Source organism: Microtus pennsylvanicus, chromosome 14 (genome assembly GCF_037038515.1).
Source record: "Microtus pennsylvanicus isolate mMicPen1 chromosome 14, mMicPen1.hap1, whole genome shotgun sequence".
Classification (NCBI taxonomy): domain Eukaryota; kingdom Metazoa; phylum Chordata; class Mammalia; order Rodentia; family Cricetidae; genus Microtus; species Microtus pennsylvanicus.
In genome coordinates this window covers 29,881,903-29,904,510 of record NC_134592.1, presented here as the reverse complement: position 1 = coordinate 29,904,510, position 22,608 = coordinate 29,881,903, and the positions used below count along the sequence as shown (strand labels likewise).

Here is a 22,608-nt window from a genome sequence, read left to right as displayed (position 1 = left end):
CCAAACACCCCAGCCACCTGCCCTGTCCAGCTAGCTTTACCCCGAAATAATTACACAGACACTGTATTCTTTTAAACACTGCTTTGGCCCATTCCTATCTAGCCTCTTCTAGGCTAATTCTCACATATTAATTTAGCCCATTTCTAATCATCTGTGTAGCGCCCCTAGGTGCGCTTACCGGGAAGATTCTAGCCTAAGTCCATCCTGGGTCGGAGCTTCATCACGTGCGTCTGCCTGGGAGCTGGGCATGGCGTCTCTCCTGCATCTGCTCCGGAGAGGAGAGCTGTGGAGTCTGACCTCACTTCCTCTTCCTCCCAGCGTTCTATTCTGTTTACTCCACCCACAGGGCCAAGGCAGTTCCTTTATTACTTAACCAATGAAATCAACAGATTAATATATGACACTCCCATATCAGGTATCCTCCTGAATATTAACCTTCATCAGGCGATGAAAGGAGACAGAGACAGAGACCCACATTGGAGCACAGGACAGAAATCTCAAGGTCCAAATCAGGAGCAGAAGGAGAGAGAGCACGAGCAAGGAACTCAGGACCACAAGGGGTGCACCCACACACTGAGACAATGGGGATGTTCTATCGGGAACTCACCAAGGCCAGCTGGCCTGGGTCTGAAAAATCCTGGGATAAAACAGGACTCGCTGAACATAGCAGATAATGAGGACTACTGAGAACTCAAGAACAATGGCAATGGGTTTTTGATCCTACTGCACGTACTGGCTTTGTGGGAGCCTAGGCAGTTTGGATGCTCACCTTACTAGACCTGGATGGAGGTGGGTGGTCCTTGGACTTCCCACAGGGCAGGGAACCCTGATTGCTCTTTGGGCTGACGAGGGAGGGGGACTTGACTGGTGGAAGGGGGAGGGAAATGGGAGGCGGTGGCGGGGAAGAGACAGAAATCTTAAATAAATAAATTCAAAAAAATGAAAAAAAAAAAGAAGTGTCTAGGGGAATGTGTACATTGTATTCCGATGTGATACTGTTGTGGGGAAGGGGATGCTCAGGAGTGAACGAGGACTCAGAGTAGGTTGGTACTCTCACCCCAGCCCTGTACCACTTTTCCAAGGGGATTTGAACATCCTCTAGCTTTGCTATCTAAGGGTTGTGGAACCAGTCCTCAACAGATACCAGGAGAAGATAAGTGCTCCTGGGATGTAACCCTAAGTAAAAATTTGTAAGGTAAAATAGAAAATTAATTTGTACTTAATAATATAAGCATGGCATGAAGCTACTTCTGTTTACTACTCATGCCCCCGCCCCCAGCAGCAATGAGAAGCCTCGGTGTTGTGCTGAGAAAGATCAAGCGTAAGGCCTTCTTTACACAGACTCAACCATGCCCTGGTCTGAGGTCAGCCTTAGCTGTCACCATATAGGCGAACTACTCACAACACAAGTATCCGCTGTAGGGGGAGAGTGCTCTGTTTTTAAGCGATGATGGTTTGTTATGTAGAACATGGATGCATCAAGCAGATGCTGCCTGTGGCCTCTCTGATGGAGGATTTGAGAGGATACATGCAACCCTTTGTATCTGTTAACCTGTGCTGTCTTTTCAAATATTTACCAAGAGCCTTACTGTTTCTAAGAGTCAGTGTTTGGACTTAGTTTTCCACAATAAAGCCGGAGGTCGTGGCACACATGAATCCTAAAAGCTGAGCGGTAGATTGGAATGGTGGCTGGAATGTAGCCTTCACCACCTTGAGATTCAAGAGATGTCCAGCGAGGACCTTTGAGGAAAATCCTTTTGGTAATTACTATAAAATTCCACAGTAAATCATTAGCTTTGGTGACTAGAGCCAAGCAGTGTGGGGTGTGTGTGTGTGTGTGTGTGTGTGTGTGTGTGTACATCTTTGCCTATTGGGCTGAAGCCCCAGGAGACTTCATCTAGCTGGTCTCCTGTCCACTTCCTCATCGGCCTTGCCCTTTCTTGACTTTTAAACCAGTTTATTGTTAAAGAGAGGCCTCATGGAGTAAATCTGAGGAGAGACACATTTCCCCGTGGTCCTTGAACAAAACTGGCCTCAGTCACCCTCTCTTTAAACGCACCCCCTGCCCTTTGTGTGGCAGGGCAGGGTGGGGGGGCATTGAGACTGTCTCTTTATGTAGTCATGGCTGTCCTAGAACTTGTTATGTAGACCTGGCTGGCATGTGGCCTTAATGTCACAAAGATCCATGCCTACCTCTGCCTCCGGAGTACGAGAGTCAAAGGCATGTGCCACCCTTTAACCTTCCCTTTTTAAATAGTAGAAAGCTCTATCTCGCCTCTCCACCACTTTGGGAGAATAGCATCCCACAGAAAACAGATTCTATAGACAAGTGTGAACAACAGATACATGAACTTTTGAACACTTCCATGGTCAGATTACAAACCCAGCACCAAGGCCTGCCTAGGTGCAAGGGACAAAGGAGAGATCAATAAGTGATCTTTAATCCCCTCTTACTTAACTGCTGAACTGTCCATTAATCCTTTTCAACTCACTCCAGAAAGCAACTCTTGTTTTCTCTGCCCTCACCACATAGTGTAGCACCACATCAAAGCATAGCTTGGGTGTGGCTCCCAGAAGTTCCCTTTGTGTCCAGAGCAAGGGTATTGTTCCATCCCTTGCTGTCTTCTGGTACCCTGCCTTTCCCCAAGTGAGCCATCGGTATCTCAGGCATTTATTCCTGCTTCTTTGTTGCTGTCTATATTTTTTTCTTCTATTTAGGCAGTTCATAAGCTGTATCTGAATTTTCTTAGCACTGCCACGTTTGAGATCTCAAATAGTGTTTGCTCTCATGTCTTAGATGGTCAGATCTGATGTAACTTGAGGGCAGGCAGAGGCCACATTTCTCTTTGTAACTTCCCACTCTCCCCGTGGCCTTGCTTCTGATAGAGAGCACAGTGATTCTTTGTTGAATTACATTTGAGGTGTAAAGTTTGTTTGAGCATGTAGGACAGCATGTAACTTCAGCCAGGGACTTCTAGTTAGGTCTGTCCCCAGACAACCCCTTTGCATTCCAAAAGGGTATGTATCTGAGTTGTTGGGGGGACTGTTTTCTGGGATTCCATCGGGGCAGTTCCACGGTATTTTAATTAGAATACTGGCATCAGCACTACCTTTAGCTAACATCAGTAACAAGCAGTAACACTTGGGCGGGCCAGGCACCGGAAACTGGCTGCCTCCTCTGTTTCTCCTCCCCGCTTTCCAATCCATCACCTGTATTTATTCCTGCTATAATTTAAACACCTGTCTAGAAGGAATGTATGCAATGTGTCCTTAGCCCACACATCCAGATATTTGCTCACCTGCCCTATTCAGAAGGCTGCCTCTAAAATAAATACTGTTTTGGTACCAGAAGAAAAAAATGCGCTGAGGTCACCGCGGCAGTGGACACAAGGCAGAGAATGGGAGTCGAACATCTGGATTAGCTGCTGTAAGCGGGAGCTGAGGGAGAGGGGAGGGCAAGGAGAAACATCTGGCTAGCAGGCCCCAAGGCTTAAATGAGCTAGGAGCTGGTGGCCAGATTTCCCACAGGCAATTCGTCCCTTAGCTAGCCAGCCAGAGGAAGGCAGAGGTATAGGTAATGAGCTGGTGGTTTTTAGGTTTAGATGGTTGTTTAATAATGTCAGTGTAATAAAAGGAGTCTTGGACTCTTCTGGTTTGTTTTGAAATGTTTTGTATGCTTTTGCATCCTCAGCATGCTTTTAAAGTTTGAGCACCCAAACAACACCAAGCAATAGTGAAACCTGACTATCCCTCCTGGAATTTTTTCTCTTCCTCCCCATCCCCCTTGTTTTATGACTTACTCCATCCAAGGCTTTTCTGCTGTCCGTTGGAAGGTCCCCTTGGCTTTGTGGGGGACAGGAAGCCATGCACGTTCCCCTTTCCTATTCTTGCCTTCTGTTTTCTACCCTCTCTGAAAAGTGATTTTCAAACGGCAAATCGGCTGCCCGTGATCTTGTTGAATGTAGGTTGGTTCTCTGGAGTGAGGCTGAGCTCTGCACTTGCACAAGTGTCCAGGGATGCAGGTGCTGCTGCTCCACAGACTGAAACTGGAAGATGCAAACGCTGACACAGTGGTGGAAGTCATAAGATAGGGAGGTTTGTCCTCAGGAAGTCTAAAAGTTAAATTTAAAGGCTACACTTAGTGATTATTTTACCTCTCAACTTCAGTTTCTCCATCTTTCTTTAAGAATAAATTAGTTCACACATAGTGTGCTGAGCAGAAGACTACAAAGAGCTGTTTATTAAATTCAGCCATCGTTAGATTCCTGTGATTCCATTGTCATTGCTGCTAAAATTGTACCATGGTAGGACATCTCAGATGTGCTAATGCAGGGCACAAGGCTCTTCATAAGCTGCTATGCCAACTTTGTGCATAAAGATGTGAATATTTTGGCTATAGAGATGGCTCAGTGGTCAAGATCATTGGTTGCTGTTGCAGAGGGCCTGAGTTCAATTCCCAGCACACACATGGTGGCTCACAACCATCTGTCTCTAGTTCCAGGTGAGCCAACACCTTGTCATGGGCACATCGTACACATATATACATGCAAGCAAAACATTCAAACACAGAAAATAAAATAAATCTTCTTAAAAAAGATGTGAGTAGTCATCATCAATTGGACATGTTCTTTTTTAAAATTTATTTTTATTTATTTTTTAATGAGTGTACATGTTTTGCCTTCCTATGTGCCCGTGGGCCATGTGTGTGCAGTGCCCACAGAAGCCAGAAGTTGCAGGCTGTTATGAGCTTTCTTATGGGTACTGGGAATCTAACCCCAGTCCTTTGGAAGAGCAGCCAGTTCGCTTAACTGCTGAGCCATCTCTCCAATTTGGGCATTTTCTTTGAATCACAGTTTTTATTGTTAAAAGTGGGTTTTAAATTGCCCTGCCTATCTTCTAGGCACATTTGCGGCCAGTGCCATGAATCGAAGAATTGGGAGTTTAGTAACATGCATTCTAGTTAGTGACCAGCTCAGGGAAGCTGACTGTGACCTGTACTGTAAGAGAAATGACAAGTATTGCTATATTCTTGTGCATTTTGGCTAAGACTTTCCTTTGAAGAAATTCTTTAGCAATAAAATGCTTGTTATGGCCACACACCAGTACACACAGTACCATTTCTCACTTCCTCATCTAGTCGGAGCTAGAGGAAAATGTAATTGGATAGAGAAGCAGTTTGCAGTGAGCTGGCACCTGTAGTTATCTTCTTATATAGAGACCTCATTGCCCTGTATACTCACCCAGTGCCAGGAGACCTGCCTTTCTTGGCAAAAGAAATTGATGCTTGGATCCATTAGTTCAGGGATTCCTTTTGCCTGTTATAGAAAAGGCTAAGAGGCTGGGACAGAACCAGGATCATTTCTATGTAGTAATTTATCCATTATACATATTTATCTAGAGATGGTCAAGGCTACAGGGAAGTGCTGTCCACTAAATTAGCCACTGGCTAGATGAATTTTAAAATTAGAGTTTAAAATCAAGTTTCTCAGCCACACCAATTTGAAGTACACAAGAACCATATGTGGCTAGTGGCTGTTCCATTGGACAGTGCGGGTTGTCAGTTCATCAGCAGGAAGCATTCTGGTAGATTATGTTCTTTAGAGCAGAGTTGGAAAATAGGAATGACCTGCAAATTGTCCCTTGTTTCTTGTTTAAAACTGTATCAAATCATTCCATTCTAGTGTGATTAAGATGCAAACTATGTGGCTATACATAAAGGTTGTTAAAAAGAAAGATCAGCTCGTTCCCTCACTCTGTGGTTGATTGGCAGTTTGAGTCCTTGCAAGACAGATCTTGGAAGCGAGGGGTAGGGACAGTAGGTGTGGTACGTGTTCAGTGACTTCTAGGCAAAGCGGGCAAGAATACAGTATTGACAGTAAGGGCCAGGTTGTTTGGGAAGAAAAAGGTAAGGTTTAAAGTTTTCCTTCTCTGGGTATTGTCATCTAAGCAGTAATCACCTGCTGCCTCTCTAAGTAAATTATCAGTGCCTGATTCTGTGTGTAAAGAGATCTCAATGGCTGCCAACTCTTGGTTCACACACAGAATAAAGAGTGGATATTGAATCCCCAACCTACCAGCTGTGCAAAGTTGGGCACATGTTCCTGCCCCCTTTTACTTGGATGAAATAAAACGGACTGAGCTTGTTTTTTTTCTGTCTCACTTCTGTAATGTCCTCTGAGGAAGAAAAATGGGAAATAGGATTTAAGGAGGGAAGAGCAGCCATTGCTTTCTTGATGCTTGTAGAGTCACTTCCTTCTGCAGTAGAGGTCTCTGATGGCAGTTCTAAAGTAGGTAAGAGCAAATAGGATTGTTTTCCTACATCCTAGTTAGAAAACGGGTTTGAAACTAGAGCCCCAAGGTCTGCAAGTGTTGCACGGCTTTGGGTAAAGCACTGTAGTAGGCTCTCAGAGCCTCGGTTTTCTTCCTCTGTGAAATGGAGTGTCTTCCTCTGTGAGTATTGGGTAAAGTATACATGAGCTCGTTACAGCATCCAAAGTGCCCTTAGCCGCACTGAGCTGAACAGAGAATTCTCAACAGAAGAACTTCAAATGGCCAAAAGACACTTAAGGTCATGCTCAACTTCCTTAGCCATCAGGGAAATGCAAATCAAGACAACTTTAAGATACCATCTTACACCTGTCAGAATGGCTAAAATAAAAAACACCAATGATAGCCTTTGCTGGAGAGGTTGTGGAGAAAGGGGTACACTCATCCATTGCTGGTGGGAATGCAAACTTGTGCAACCACTCTGGAAAGCAGTGTGGCGGTTTCTCAGGAAATTCGGGATCAACCTACCCCTGGACCCAGCAATACCACTCTTGGGAATATACCCAATAGAGGCCCTATCATACAACAAAAGTATATGTTCTACTATGTTCATAGCAGCATTGTTTGTAATAGCCAGAACCTGGAAACAACCTAGATGGCCTTCAATGGAAGAATGGATGAAGAAAGTATGGAATGTATACATATTAGAGTACTACTCAGCAGTAAAAAACAAGGACTTCTTGAATTTTGCATACAAATGGATGGAAATAGAAAACACTATCCTGAGTGAGGTAAGCCAGACCCAAAAAGAGGAACATGGGATGTACTCGCTCATATTTGGTTTCTAGCCATAAACAAAGGACATTGAGCTTATAATTCATGCTCCTAGAGAAACTAAATAAGAAGGTGAATCCAAAGACAAACACATAGGCATCCTCCTGAATATTAACCTTCATCAGGCGATGAAAGGAGACAAAGACAGAGACCCACATTGGAGCACCGGACAGAAATCTCAAGGTCCAAATCAGAAGCAGAAGGAGAGGGAGCACGAGCAAGGAACTCAGGACCACAAGGGGTGCACCCATACACTGAGACAATGGGGATGTTCTATCGGGAACTTACCAAGGCCAGCTGGCCTCGGTCTGAAAAAGCCTGGGATAAATCCGGACTAGCTGAACATAGCGGATAATGAGGACTACTGAGAACTCAAGAACAATGGCAATGGGTTTTTGATCCTCCTGCAGGTACTGGCTTTGTGGGAGCCTAGGCAGTTTGGATGCTCACCTTACTAGACCTGGATGGAGGTGGGCGGTCCTTGCCCACAGGTCAGGGAACCCTGATTTCTCTTCGAGCTGATGAGGGAGGGGGACTTGATCGGGGGAGGAGGAGGGAAATGGGAGGCGGTGGCGGGGAAGAGGCAGAAATCCTTAATAAATAAATTAAAAAAATAAAAATAAAAAACAAACAAACAAACAAAAACAAAGTACCCTGAGCTACTCAGGTGGTAAGCTGTGTAGTCTAGGGACAGAATACCCCATGCACCTGAAGTCCAGCACTCTCTTCTCATCTTGACCTTGCCTCAGTTAGATAGGTGGCGTTTGTGTGGCTGCTTGGCTGCTTTAGAATTTTGTTTCCTTGTTGGTAAAACAGACCTAAGAGTATTACTCGGGGTGGATGTGATCAGGCAAGGATGGCAATACGTGGCACACTTAATAAGCAGGTGTTTGCTACGCCAGCACATCAGATCTCTCAACTCTGTCCTCTCCTCTCTTCTGCCTGCTCTGTTCTCCAAATCCTGCTTCTTCTGCTAAACATGACTAAGTGTGCACGTTTTAGCCTACTGTTTAACCACTGTAAACTATTATTAAATCCCCTTTATTATGTTTTGGTACAACTTTTTTTTTAAGTGTGTGTCTATGGATATATATCTGCAGAGACCAGCAGAGAGCATTGGATTCTCTGGAGCTGGTAGTTTTGAGCCACCAGATGTCCTTGTTAAGAACCAAACCCCGGTCCCCTAGAAGTGGTGCAAACGCTAACCATTGAACCATCTCTCCAGCCCCGGTTTTCAGTACAGTTCTTCCTTATCACAGTGATATTTCCACATTGTAATATTTTTACAGCCTACAAGAGTATGATAAATTCATTTAAAACCCCTGGTGTTTAACAGCGCACAAAGGTGTGCAGTCCGTGTGGGTTGAGAATATGTTCTCCAGTCCTACTGGAGTTGATGTCACTGGCTCAGAGTCTGGCCCCTGCGACCTGTATGTAGGGTGTAGAAAAAGGACAGAGTATTTCAGAAGACCCAGGGTCATCATGCTGCTTCCTGCCCTAACCCTGTCTTAGGTGTCCTCGAGTCATTCGGAGCCTTTCCTCCGTCCCTGGTACCTCCAGCCAGCGGAGCAGAAGTGGTCAGTCATGATCAGCTCCCGAGGCCTCTTCTCAAGTGTGGGCCACCCTGGAGAACTGAGCCACGGTGCCCCAACACCAGCCTCCCAGTCGCCAGAGGCTGTTCCCAACCTATGGAAAACAGCTCTCTGTCCAAGACAAGTAGTTTGAGTCATTGGTGAGAAGACACTGGCCTGGGCTGTTTTCACTTACCAACTTCTACAACTAGGGAGGAAACACTACACCCGTGCTAAAAATGACTTTTCTGCCTTCATGATTTCAGATAATTTTTAAATGTAGAATTCTTTCATTTGTAAATGTCAGGGTTATTTAGGTACTTCAAATGTTTTATAGGCAAGCATTTCCCTTCGGTTTGCTTCTCTTGACTGATGACCTAAGATACCATGTGGCAGCGTGTGCACAAGAGCCCTACGCTGAGCATTGGGTTTTTCCTCTCAGTGTCTCTGTCTGTCCTGTTCTAAAATGCTTTTCTGGGCCTCCCTTCCCTTTCTCTCACCTCTCGTCACTGCCCAGGTTTTATACTGAATACGTCCCCACTGCAGTGAACCTAACAACTTTGAAACAGTACTGTGGCTCGTTAAATAATTAAAAGAAAATATGGAGAGTTTACAGAAGCACAAGAATAAAAATGATATTGCCATGCTGAAGTAGATGCTGTGTATTCTGGGTTTTTCTTTCCCGTTTTTGAGTTTATTCACATGTTTATTTACGTTTAAGGGAATTTACACTGTAAATTTTTATTAGCATGTGATTTTTTATTAGCATGATTTTTTCATATTGCTAGATCAAGTGTTTCTGAAAAAAGTTAATGTATAAATTATTCTCTTATATAGATAGAGCAAAATGTAACTATCTTGCTAGCCATTTATACCTTCTCCTATTTTTTAAAAAAAAAAACAATGCTTGCTTTTAAGTATATGTTTTCTGTAGTATGTGGTATAAAGCCAGACTGTGGAGTTTTGGTCCTTGAACCCTAGTTCTGCTGTTTATCCTGAGGCATCAATGCAGTCCTGGCTGTTTCCTCCTGTGCAGAATGAGGGTTAGGACGGGCACTGCACTGATGACCAGACTCCAGACTCTGACTTTGCATGAGATGCGTGTAACTTACTCACACTTACTTATTTACTCAGATCGTATTTCTTACTGTATTCTGATAAACACTAACTGCTGTTGTAATGGTCACTGTCATTTGTCACCTGCAGCATTCTTGCTCGGGAAGCAAACATCAGAGTGGACAATATTCTAGTGTGCTGTAATAACATTGCTCAATTGGTATCTAGAGAAGTCGTCTCAACTCGCAGACACAGGAAAAATATAAATACCTATCTAATCTGCCCCCTGACATCATTGGACTCTTTTTTCTTTCTTTTTTTTTTAATGATTTATTTTATTTTTATGCATTGGTATTTTGCCTGTAGGCATGACTGTGTGAAGGTGTCAGATCTTCTGGTACTCAAGTTACAGGCACTGGGGAGCCACCATGTGGTGCTGGGAATTGAACCCAGGTCCTCTGTAAGAGCAGCCAGTGCTCCTAACCGCGGAGCCATCACTCCAGACCCTGAACACTATTTTGCAGTATCACAGTTTTGTCTTACAACTTGCATTTCTTTGCAGTTTACATTTTTAAAAATAATTTTCACTTACAAATGGAAACTAGTTCAAAATGTTAAATTGGCTGGTCAAATTCCATCTTTGTAAATCATTTATGAATGTTAATTCCCATTTTGATGAACTGTCCACGTTTTTCTTTCTAAATGACTAAGTTCTTAGTATAATTTTGGTTGCTGTTCTTATCTCCAACTGAAGCTTGTCAAGCAGTAGGGAAGAGGCTGTGTGGTGTGAACATTGCTAGCCCCATCCCAGTGCCATCCGCAGTGCAGGGGCAGAGTGAGTGTTTGCTGGAGTGCACAGACACTGCAGGTCCCACCTCTGCTGGCCTTCTGTGCACAGAAGCCAGTCTGTGCTGTGCCTGTGTCGCAGCCCCTGCTCCCAGCCCACATGAGTCAGTCTCTCACACTATGATTGCTCCCATATGCTTTCCATGATCCTTTCCTAAAACTTTGTAAAATGAAGTTCTTTCCGTCCCCTCATTTCTAGGTGGCAAACCTGAACTTGGCCGGCAGTGTCATAAACAGAAGTAGCGCCTCCACGCCCCCCACCCTTCGGCCTGTCATCAGTCCTAGCGGCCCGACGTGGTCTATACAGTCAGACCTCCACGCTCCTGAGAGCCATGCCAGCCCCACTGGGAGCAGGTGAGTGAAGGGCCTGGGGCTAGCATTTGGGTTACACAGGACTGGCCTGCCTGCGACTGCGTCCCAAGTGGGGTGGTGCCACAGAGAGCCCTGAAAGGAGGCTAGTGAGCAGCTACCTTTCCTTTGCCTGCCCACATCCTCCAGCACTGAGCCAAAAAGGCCAGCGCTTTAATTTGTAAGGTTGTTTTCATGAAATCTCAGTGAAGAGGAAGTTTCTGATAGTTGGGGAAATTGCTCTGTTTATCCTTGCCTCTGCCGAACGGTCTTCCTGGTGTCTGAATTTTGCCAGTGTGTGGTCACCCCTGCTTCTTTTTACAGCCTATCCTGCATTGTGCTTCAGGTCCTTCCAACTCTGCTTTGGACAGTCGTTTGTCCCTTATTTTTCCAAAAGCTAGGTCATATAATTAAGTGCCAACCATAATTAAGTTACATAATTAGGCCTCCTCCAATGATGTTGACTTGAGGGGTGGGAAGGTATTTCCTTTATGTAGTTGAGAAGAAGTGGTACGGGGTAAATCCAAATGATCTTGGACATAAAGCAAGTTCTAAATTAAAAAGAAAGCACCGTATTGAATGATGGTCTCTTTCTGTATTTTAACACTACCTTTATGAAAAAAGATAATATGAAATAGGTTCCCAAATACAAAGTACGTGGTTCTAGGTCTTCCTAGTGTGGCAGTGTCCTAAAAACAAAGAAAGGGTCTCTGTATGAAAACCTCATCCTGATATAGAAAATGCTTGGGGGTGTGCTTGCCTCACAAGCCCACCCACCTGATCTCAGCCCACAGAACCTGCTGTGGAAGGAGAGCTATCCCGGCATGCCATCCTCTGACCTCATAGGAGCCATGGCACATGCACAGACACAGACACAGAGTAATAATAATGCTTTGTTATTTTGTTTTGTGCTTTCCCCCTTTATTGCTTTTTTCATACAATATATTTTGATCATATTCTTTTTCCTCCCTCAACTCCTCCCAGATTCTCCCCACCTCCCTACCCATCCAACTTCAAGTTGCTTTGTTTTGATTTTGAGGCGAGGTCTCTCTGTGTAGCTCCAACTGGCCTGGAACTCACAGAGATTTACCTGAATCTGCCTGAGTGCTGGGACTAAAGGGGTGCCACACTATCGCTTATATTAATAAACACACTATCACTTATTAATATTAGATGATAATATTTGATAAAAAATCTAAGAATTTTTAAAAGAACAATATTGAGTCAGCAACTAACTGTGATTTTTAACACTCTTTGAACTACTGTTGTCCATATGAAATTTCCTGCATGAGAGCATGAGCTCGTCTGTCTCGCTGTAGTGTTATTGAGTATGGATCCAGCAGCACCCGCCCCTCAGTCAGATGAGCAGTGAAGAGCCGTGGGCATTAGAGTGAGTGAAGCGTCCTGACCACAGGATCCTCTTCCCTGGGCATGGAGCTTTCAGGTGTTCCAGTGAGTGGTGTGTCCGCCCCCCAATCCCAGTGGTTCTTGCTCCCGCCTCTTTTGTGCTGCTTTGATGGAAACCTGACAAGGAAGACCAAAGACCTGAGGAGGAGGAGCTACCCAACAGTTGGAGTTTCTGTTGCTGTCAGAGTTAGTATTTGAGGAGCTAATTTGGGACCCAGAAACCATGCCCAGGAAGTGACATAAACATAAGCACATTACATCATGCCCTGGAGTGGCGTCTTTTATTCCCATAGTCATTGTGGTTGGGATAGAAAGAAGCATCTCAGTTGAGGATTAGAAGTGCTGGGGACAAACGGGGCTGCAGCACTTTTGAGACAGGGCGCCCTCCACACAGTCCTCTCCAGGAAAGTCTGTTGTCTGATTTACAGTCTACAGAATTACCACATTCCTGACACAGAAGTCATAGAAAAGAAGCTCTGTTCCCACTTTCTTCACCTTACGAATGTTTACAGGTGTTAGGTTTTCATTACCGGGCAGAGCTGTTCCTGCGGAATGCGTTTGTGCTGCAGTCTCTGCTATTCTAGCTGGGGGACAGCAGCCGGCATTTTCCATACTGTAAACAAGATGTCAGAGTACATGTTTGGAGATAGAGAGTTTTTCAGTTTGCATATTTGGAGGAGGGGGCTCTAATAGAAATTCCGGCTGGCTGTAGAGCTTTCTCTTGGCAACACCTGTTAGAAATAAGAGGCAAGATGGTGGGGTATGTCAGAGTTAGAGCTCCCCGCTGGCCTGTGAGCCTTGCAGTGACCTGGCCTATGGCATACTGTATTTGCCTCAGTGCCTCTGCAGCCAGAACGCAGCCGCCATGAAGCCCCCTCAGCTTTTCATCTTGACTTAATTGTCTATAATAGCTCTGCTTGCTTTTCTTTAAGCATAAAAACCAGTCATCAGGTTCTAGTGAAGTCCAAGGAGCCCTGGAATGTCTTCTGAGGCTCCTTGGTAACCTCTAGTTGCTAGGACAGCTGGGGGCTCAACTTGGGCATTCCAGTTCCACGTGGAATTCCAGGAGTAGCCACCCAAGAGCTAAGTGAACTGTGAGGGCCCAGCTCGAGGCCTCTACACAGTCCTGAGGCCTGATTTCCATTTTCACATGGTAAGTCACTGTGAAGTGGGTATTTTTGGATATTGACTTAGTCTCTTGTTTCTTCTTTGTAGTAAGAAGTGACTAAGCTTAATGAATATGGGATTTGTAGCTTAGAGATGTGAGTTTTATTACTGGTTTTGACACTCAGCGACCCTAAGCTATTTATTTAATCTTTTTATAGGGTAGGTATACTTACTTACATATAAACTGGTCTGTTTTGAGAGCTTTTGGATTGCCTTTGATCTCCTTGGAGGTGGGAGCTAAGTAAATAAAAGGTACTCTCCCTGGTTTCTGTGATAGGAGCAGTGGATTCCAGGCTGATACAGTCTGCTAATTCAGTAAGCGAGGCTGCCCAGCGAGGCTAAGATGGAAAGAGACTTCCCGTGCTGGCTGTACTTTGATCAGCTTGTCGGGGAATCTGGAGACTTGGTAGCCGCAGGAATGAGTAAACGGTGACTCACGAGAACTCACAGATAGTGTTACCCTACTTTTCCTCATGTTGCTATTGTTCTCCGTTTTATGGATCGCACAAGTTTTCACCAGACAACCTTATTCTTCCCTCGCTGTTGGAAACTGCTCCAAATGTAGCCTCAGGGCTGTCGTCTCCCATTGGGTCAGTGTGAGCTCAGCCCAGCGCCTCAAATCCCCTGGTTCCTTTGGTCTGTCTGGAGTCCTGCTCAGGCTTTGTTGTGGGAGAGGAAGGCAAGGAGCCCACAACTTGCCCAGACAGTCTGAGACCTGGCCGTGCAGCTTGCAGTTCCCTAGACGCTCTGGAGTTGGACTTGGCCCGCCATTCCTCTGTTGTTACTTTTCAGAGGTAATAAGTGAGATTAATTGCAGGCCATTCTCCAGAAGAGACTTGTTAGGGCCAAATTCAGTCACATGTGTAGAAGCCTGAGGCATGCCTCAAGCAGGGCCAGTATGAATTACCCAGCAGAACTCTGGGATGCAGGTGTCACATTAGACTGTGGGTGCCTGTATCATGTGTTTATGACCTTTTCTTCAAACCTGGCCTCTGGTCTCTAGGTGTTGGTACCTGACTGTTTTGACTTTTTCCTCGCTAGTGAGCTAGGTTGGCTTTTCCACTATCTGTCTTCCGGGTACAACGGGGAGCCATTAGGAGCTGCGAATGCAGGTCTCTCCTGTCCGCTGCCAGCCTTCTGTGGAGCTGGACCACATCACCAGGGAGGATGTCTAGGTGAGGAACACCCAATGGATGGACTTGGGGTGCACTTCTCTTTGTGAGTCCTTCTGGGAGACCTGGAAGGGTTACCATAAAGTCTTGGCTGCTGCTTGGAGTGATTTGGGAAGGACAGGGCCTCAGACAGCTTGGCAGGAACCTGAGGCCCTGTTTTTTCCAGACCAGCCCTTCCTTGTGGGTCGAGCTGTCAGGGAATCCCACGAATGTCTGGCTTCTGCCCCTTTGTGTGTTTTTCCAGCATTTGTCATTGAATTATTTTTATCCATCTCTGGCTTTTTTGCTTGCACACACATCCTGGGGATTTGTCTATTCCTCGATGGTAAAGGAAAGTGAGTTAACAGAAGACTACAAGCAGACTTTATTCCTTCTTCTTAGACCTTGTGGGCTTGAGATGCTCAGCTAGGTCAGCCCTAACTCTCAAGTAAGCATCTGTGTTTCCTAGCTTTGTCTCCTAGCAGAGAATGGGAATCCTGGCAATTCAAGACATTCTTTGTTACCCTGCCCCTGTTCTCTTATTCAATAACCAATCAGAAAGAGTCTGGCATCCTGCTGTGTGTAATGTTTAGAATAAGTTTTTTTTTTAGCGGTTCTGATTGCAGTTTAGCTAATATTTTTCTCCCTTTGTTTAAATTACTTCTCCCAATACTGTTGGAGAGCCAGGTCTGTGACTTCACAACATTTCATTCTTTGTCAGTTGTCAGCAGCCTTTGGTTCGTTCATTTCTTTGCATGGTATGTCCTGTGCGTTCTCTGTATCAGGCATTTTGCTACATGCTGGGGTGGGGCAGTCAGTAACAAAGAACAGCCCTGGTCTCCAGGCGGTGTGGTCTGTCTTCTCAGAAGAGCGTTTTCAGGTAGGTAGGGGTTAAAAGTTATGTAATCTCGGCTTTTTGATCACCAAGAAGTTAGCATCCAATATGAGAAGATGTTATGTACACATGAACCGAATAAAGAGCCGTGCCGGACAGCACATATCAGGTCCTGCATTTCCTGGCACAGGCAATTGGAAAGAGTCTGAAGAACAGGTCGGACTTCTCACACACTAATGTTTCAGCATGGCAGAACCTTGAAGCCAGTGAGCCAAGATGACCCATCTCAAGGAGGCAAATGTATGCACACGGAGATAAAATCTCAGTGGTTTCAAAGGGCTGGGGCAAAGGAGAGGAAGAGTCAGTGTTTAGAGGATACAGCGTTTCAGTCTCATAAGATGAAGATGTTCTAGGATCTCTTGTAGAACAAAGTGAATGATGTGTTTAATGTTCCTGAGTGTACACATAAAAATAGATGAGAAATAGGCAATTGTGTGCTTTTAAGTACAGTGTAGGAAGAGCATGAAGGTCTACGTAAAGATTGGAAAGAGCTCTGTTGTAGTAATAAGGGCGGCGGGGCTGCGTCCCCAACACCCCATCCGCCTGCTCGGCTAGCTTATGCCCCCGAAATAATTACACGGACACTGTATTCTTTTAATCACTGCTTGGCCCATTAGCTCTAGCCCTTACTGGCTAATTCTGATATCCCAATCAACCCATTTCTAATAAACTGTAGCACCGGTCTTACCGGGAAGATTCTAGCCTAAGCCCATCCTGGGTCAGAGCTTCATGCATGCGTCTGCCCAGGAGCCGGGAGCATGGCATCTTTCTGAGGCGTCTGCTCCAGAGAGGAGAGCTGTGGAGTCCTCTTCCTCCCAGCATTCTGTTCTGTTTACTCCTCCCACCTATCTTCTAACCAATGAGGACCAAGCAGTTTCTTTTTATTTAACCAATGACCTTCCTCCATCACTCTGTGTTCCTCAGAAGCTGTCCATGTCAACGTAATGGGAAATGGGCCCGAAATCCCTGTGGGGACAGTATATGGCAACATAAGGGGGAGAACCTGAGGATCTGAAAGACTTGGATTTGCCCAAGTGAGTCTGTAGCCTTGGACAAGAAACAGTTAGCTACAGCTGCCACCACACCCCCAACGTGTGTGTGTGTGTGTGTGTGTGTGTGTGTGTGTGTGTGTGTGTGTGTGTGAATGGAGACTGAACCTACAGCCTGTGGGTGCTAGGCAAGCACTCTACCACTGAGCTATGTCCTAGCCCTTACTACTTTTTACAAATGTGCATAATAATACCTGTCTTCTTATTATTCTTAGAGATTAAATGGAGTTGTATGTGAAAGTAGTCAGTGGAGGATAATGTCTGATTTAGGTATAGGCTCTTGAGTTCCAGAGAGAGACACAGTGGGGAGATGCAGACAGACTGAGACCAAGGATTGCCCAGGATGCTGCTGCTACAACACTCAGTCCTGGGCTGGTCCAGAGAGCACTGCCACTGCCCTGTGTGGCACCTGAGCTAGATTGCCAGAGGCAGTCTTCCAGAAGGTGGGAGCTCTTAGGGAGGGGCCCAGCAGAAGCTCTGCCTTCATTGAACTCTGCTGAAGCGCAGTGCCCTTCCTCTCTGCTATCCTCTGAATGTTGAAATTTCCACTGCAGCTCAATGTTCCAGCCAGCAAACACTCATATTTTCCATCCATCCTGGGGGTCGAGCTTTGGGAGAGCCTTTCTCTGGAGGAGCTTGGAGCTTATAATTTTGTACTTCATCCTGTTATATAAACAACAGTGTTTAGCCAAAGAGCACAATCACAGAAAGAAACCACTGGGGGGGTGGGGGGGTGGAAGAAGGCTAACAAAACAGCTCTTTCATGTTGGAGCCCTGCAGAAGTGATATTTTACTACTTACTCTCTTCCTTTCTTTCCCATAAAACAAACTTTGCCTGACCTTCCTCCTCCTGAGAACTCCCTCATGGGCATGTCCCTGAGTCTGAGGCTTCCCCAGCGTAGGACTAGAAAGGTCTGCATAGCTCCCTGAAGCTGCACTCTTCTGTGCCCCAACATCATATCCTCTCCAGGGACAGGTATGTACCCCAGGCAGTTCCAACCTGTCAACAGCCTTCAGCTCCTCCCTTAACAGGAGAGCAGTTGAGGGGATGTTGGTAAACACAAGAAATATGTCCCTCACAGCTGGCTGGACATCATGCCAGAGCAAAGGATATTTGGGAACTTGGGGCCTCATTTCTGAAGTAAAAGAAGTGATTCCTTTTTTGTAGGATGAGGGGGAGATTCGAGACAGTTTGTCTCTGTGTAGCTCTGGAGCCTGCCTGGAACTCAGTCTGTAGACCAGGCTGGCCTCATACTCACAGAGATCTGGCTGCCTCTGCCTCCCAAGTGCTGGGATTAAAGGTGTGTACCACTACTGCCCAGCCAAGTGGCTCTTTCTTATCCACGAGTCATAAAAAAAAATACAGATTGCTGTGTTGTCACTGCCAGGCACCAGTTTGTTGTGCCTTTCTAACACCCAGAGCAGTGAAAGTCAACTGCTTTCCATTGCCACAGGACATACAAACACTAGACACACACATGCGTTGTTAGACATGCAAACACAGAGACACACGCATGCATTGTTAGACATACAAACACTAGACACACACATGCATTGTTGGACATGCAAATACAGAGACACACACATGCATTGTTAGACATACAAACACTAGACACACACATGCATTGTTGGACATGCAAATACAGAGACACACACATGCATTGTTAGACACGCAAACACTAGACACACACATGCATTGTTGGACATGCAAACACAGAGACACACGCATGCATTGTTAGACATACAAACACTAGACACACACATGCATTGTTGGACATGCAAATACAGAGACACACACAATGCATTGTTGGACATGCAGTCCTATTTCATGGAACTTTCCACTTTGTAATCTTTTAGCTATCTGAAGTTGATGATTATTTTAGTCTTTAGAGTCATAAATAGCAGTTTCATATGTGAAGCTGAATGAGAGTAGAATTGGGGTATCATATGGTTCTCCCTCAGGATTATCCTGCAGATAGCAAAGTCTCAGGTGCTGTGGTCCCTCATATGACATGATATGGTGTCTGCATATAGCTTACTCATACCTGCCCAAATGCTTTGTCTCTGTATCACTTGTAATACCTAATATTATGTATGTAGATAGTTATTGTACCATAATACAGACTTACTTGTCATTATGGAAAAATTTGTTTGTGTTCAGGACAGACTTAATTAAAAACTATTTTTAGTCTGAGGTTGACTGAACCTTATGTATAGAGAAGGCTGATGCAGCATTGGAGTTGCTGCACTTACCCTTCAGTCCAGTTCCCCCCTTGCTTTGTTATTACTTCCCCCACTAGTATCATCTTAACCCTTCAGGTCAGCCGTTTTACCAGCACTGAAAGAGGAATTACAGCAGGGAGGGAACACCCTGTCTTTGCCTCTCACTTCTCTAGGGAAACACTGGTGGTCCATTTTGAGTCCTTACCCAGCACTAACCTCACACATTTGGAAGGAAGACTAGACAGGTTTCCTGACTGAGGAGTTCCTCTACCCTCTGCCCTTCCTTCTGCTGAAGACCACGAGTGTGCTCCTGAGCACTGTTGAAGCACAGATGTCACCCTTCTTCCCCAGGTACCTAGAACGTGGAAATACTTGGGGGTGAGACTGGCGATAAGTAGTGTTCCATCTGGAAAAATGGTCTCATCTGGTTGTTGTGGATAATAATGTGTCCTAGCCCGTTAGCACACAGTTACCTCCTAAACACTGGAGCTGGCTTAGGCCCTGAAGGATGCGCTAGACAAAGTCCCTGTCCCCGTGGAGGAAAATCAGTGACACATCATTAATGCAAGTGAAAAGAGTATGTGCCTTATTGATAAATAGCATTGTACTCATGGTAAGAGTCCAGAGGACAGAGTGTTCATACTGGCTAAACAACGCTGGCCAACACTTCATGGAAAGCTGTGAACTGAATATAGAAGGGTAGGTGGGGGTTGAGAGCCCACAGCGTTTCCTTGGCTCCTGACTGTGGGATCTGTGAACCATCAGACAAATACAATTCACGCCTCTGCTCTCTTGGCTAGGGTTGGCAGATTGGCAAGGTGGCTTAGGGTCGCTAGTTTGTATGTCTGACTGATTTTTTTTTTCATGTAAAATTCAGAGCAGGTGATTAAAGGGGGCACTTGGGGCCAAAATGCTTCATAATACAGACAAGATACTAGTGGGTAGAAAGCAAAGATTTCCATCCTGTCCCAGGCTGTGACCAGCATGCAGACAGTGACAAACCAGGGAGATGGGGAAAGATGTGCAGAGTGGGCCAGGATTTGTGAGAAACTGGTTGGGAACTAGTTTGGATAAGATATGGTTTTCTCCTTGAAATAGTATGTTAGCCAAAAAACGCACTGAAGCTTAAGTGATGGGAACTGAAATCAAACTGACCGTAGTAGACATATTTTTATTTCACACAACTAAAGTGCCAAAAATTTGAGTTTAGGAAGTATAGTTTATCACTTATTCTGCTTTCCTCCAAGTTCATAGCTAAACAAGAAATTAGTAGGAGAAAAATGAAAGCAAAGTACTGCCTTTACCAGTGACGAGGGGAACTTGACAGTGCTGAGCACTCAGGGCCTTCTTCTGTAGTCTGCTTCTACTCATTGTTTGTTCATTTGTATAATTGAAGCACATTTTCGGGGACAGTAGACCCAATACACCACAGTTTGAAAATAAACAAAAAATTGATTGGGGTCAAATTTTCAAAGTAAACCCTCCCTGTGCCCCCAGTTTGCCTTTCTAGTGTCACTTCCTCTCACATTTAGTTCCAGCACTACAGTGGTACCAACCGGGGCAGGCGAGGTGGCTCTCACCTTTAATCCTAGCTCCCAGGAGGAAGAAGCAGATGGGTCTCTGTGAATTTAAGGTCAGTCTGGTCAACAAAGCAGGTTCCAGGGCAGCCAGGGCTACACAGTGAGACTGTGTCTCAACAAACACACTAATAAAATAATATAATAAAATAAAAATAGGCCAAGTATTTGAGCTGCAGAGAAGGCTACGTGGTAAAGTACATACTGCTCTTGCAGAGGACCTGGTCCTTCCTTAGCATCCGCTTCAGGCCACTCCAGCTCTGAGGATCTGCTCCTGGCCTCCGAAGTCACCTGCACATACCAGCACTCAGATGCACACACACGCACACACACACACACAATTAAAAATGAAATAATTTGGTTGTTTTATTTAGTTGTGTTGTTTTTCAACAGGTCTCACTATGTAGTCCAGATTCCAGGGTGGCCTGGAACCCACAGAAATCTACCCACCTCTGCCCCCCGAGTGCTGGGATCAAAGGCGTGACAAAATAATTTGTTCTTTTTTATTTAAAAATAGTATTTTTCGTATATATTTATATACTTGTGAATATATATAATATTCATATGTATTTAGAAGTATTATTGATTAGAGGTTACTGTAGTTAATTTTTAATTACATTTTATTTGTTGTGTGTGTGCACATATGCTGATGTGGTCATAGCTATAGGCGTTAGTTTTCACCTCCCACTGTCTGAGTTCCAGGGATAGAACTCAGGTCATCAGGCTAGGCAGTGCCAGTGCTTTCTGAGAAGAGCCATCTCATCTTCCCACTTCCTGACGTTAATAATGCCATATTGTATACTTTGATGTTGCGAGGAGGAGATTTAAATTATTCTCACCAAGTAAAACGTAAAAGTGTGTGAAGTCAGGCACAGCTGTTAAGTGACTCCACTCAGCCATTCCACAAGCAGACCTTTTCTAGAATATCACACTATGTGTCATCAATACGTACATGTTTCAGCAATTTAAAGAATTACCAAGTTATGCAGCTATTTTAAAGCAAAAATTAATTAAGTCCAATGTACTTTTTGCTTCTTTGTGTTGTCAGCTATGTCTCTCTCAAGTTCCTAAATTATTAGTTCCCTCCACTTTCTGTCACCATTTCACTGAAGACTGAGTCATCTTACATTATAACCTAGTGCCTTGGTAAACAAAAGGCACTTAATAACAAGGTACACAGAAACAGCTCAGTTCAGCTCAACTCAGCAGCCTTCCCTGACCTCCTTAGTACATCCCCTAAGGTTTCTCATCCCTCCCTTGCCCACTGGCATTGGATGGAAGTTCTGACGTCTCCCAAGCACTAGGATGCAACAGTGAATAAGACGGCTTGGTTACTTTCTTTCCTACAGAGTGGCCCTTGGAGCCCTTCCTGAGGGTGCACTGGGTACTGGAGAATAAAAACTGCTGATTGTTCCATTGAACTTAGGAAACTCCCCCAGACATCACTCCCCAAGTCACTAGGACTGGCCTAATACTCCCAATGATCCTCCTGCCTCGGACTCCCTAGTGCCAGGATTGCAGGTGTGGACTGCCACACCAGGACCTTTCTCTTAGTGCTTGTTTGGTTCCTTCTAGTTAAAGGAAATCAGAAGTACTCTTGCAGGTAAGAGGTCTCGTCCAGTCTGAGGATGGAGCAGAGTGTGGAGATGGGGCTGGCCGGGTTCCTTGCTTTTGTCACCCGTCTCTGATTCAGAACAGCCTACAGGAGACTTGGAAGCCATTTCTAACAGATACTGGAGAGTGGTGTTCACCCTTCAACCCTAGCCTCTTCCGTGCTTTTTGACCAGAAGTTGTGTACCTTTGATTCTAGGTGCTTCCCTTTCCTCTGTCCTTTGTTACATAAGCTTTCTGGAGTGACTAGTGTAGAGGGAATGCATTCTGTCAGGTCACACACCTCTGCTCTTTTTAAAAAGATGTGTGTGTGTGTGTGTGTGTGTGTGTGTGTGTGTGTGTGTGTGTGTGTGTACTGCCAGGTCACACACCTCTGCTCTTTTTAAAAAGGTGTGTGTGTGTGTGTGTGTGTACTGCCAGGTCACACACCTCTGCTCTTTTTAAAAAGGTGTGTGTGTGTGTGTGTGTGTGTGTGTGTGTGTGTGTGTGTACTGCCAGGTCACACACCTCTGCTCTTTTTAAAAGTGTGTGTGTGTGTGTGTGTGTGTGTGTGTGTGTGTGTGTGTGTGTGTGTGATTGTCCACTAAGGGAGTCAGGTTCCTTGTA

At 45.1% G+C, this 22,608-nt stretch overlaps 1 protein-coding gene across 28 annotated transcripts in view; it reads left to right on the top strand.

Moving 5' to 3' along the window:
• Positions 1-22,608, top strand: part of Ttll5 (tubulin tyrosine ligase like 5) — a 276,835-nt gene that overhangs the window by 124,935 nt on the left and 129,292 nt on the right. For all 28 annotated transcript variants that reach the window (XM_075947960.1, XM_075947950.1, XM_075947975.1 and 25 more), the window contains one exon: positions 10,774-10,928. In XM_075947960.1, the coding sequence (XP_075804075.1) occupies positions 10,774-10,928 (155 nt within the window). The remainder of the gene's footprint in view (positions 1-10,773; positions 10,929-22,608) is intronic.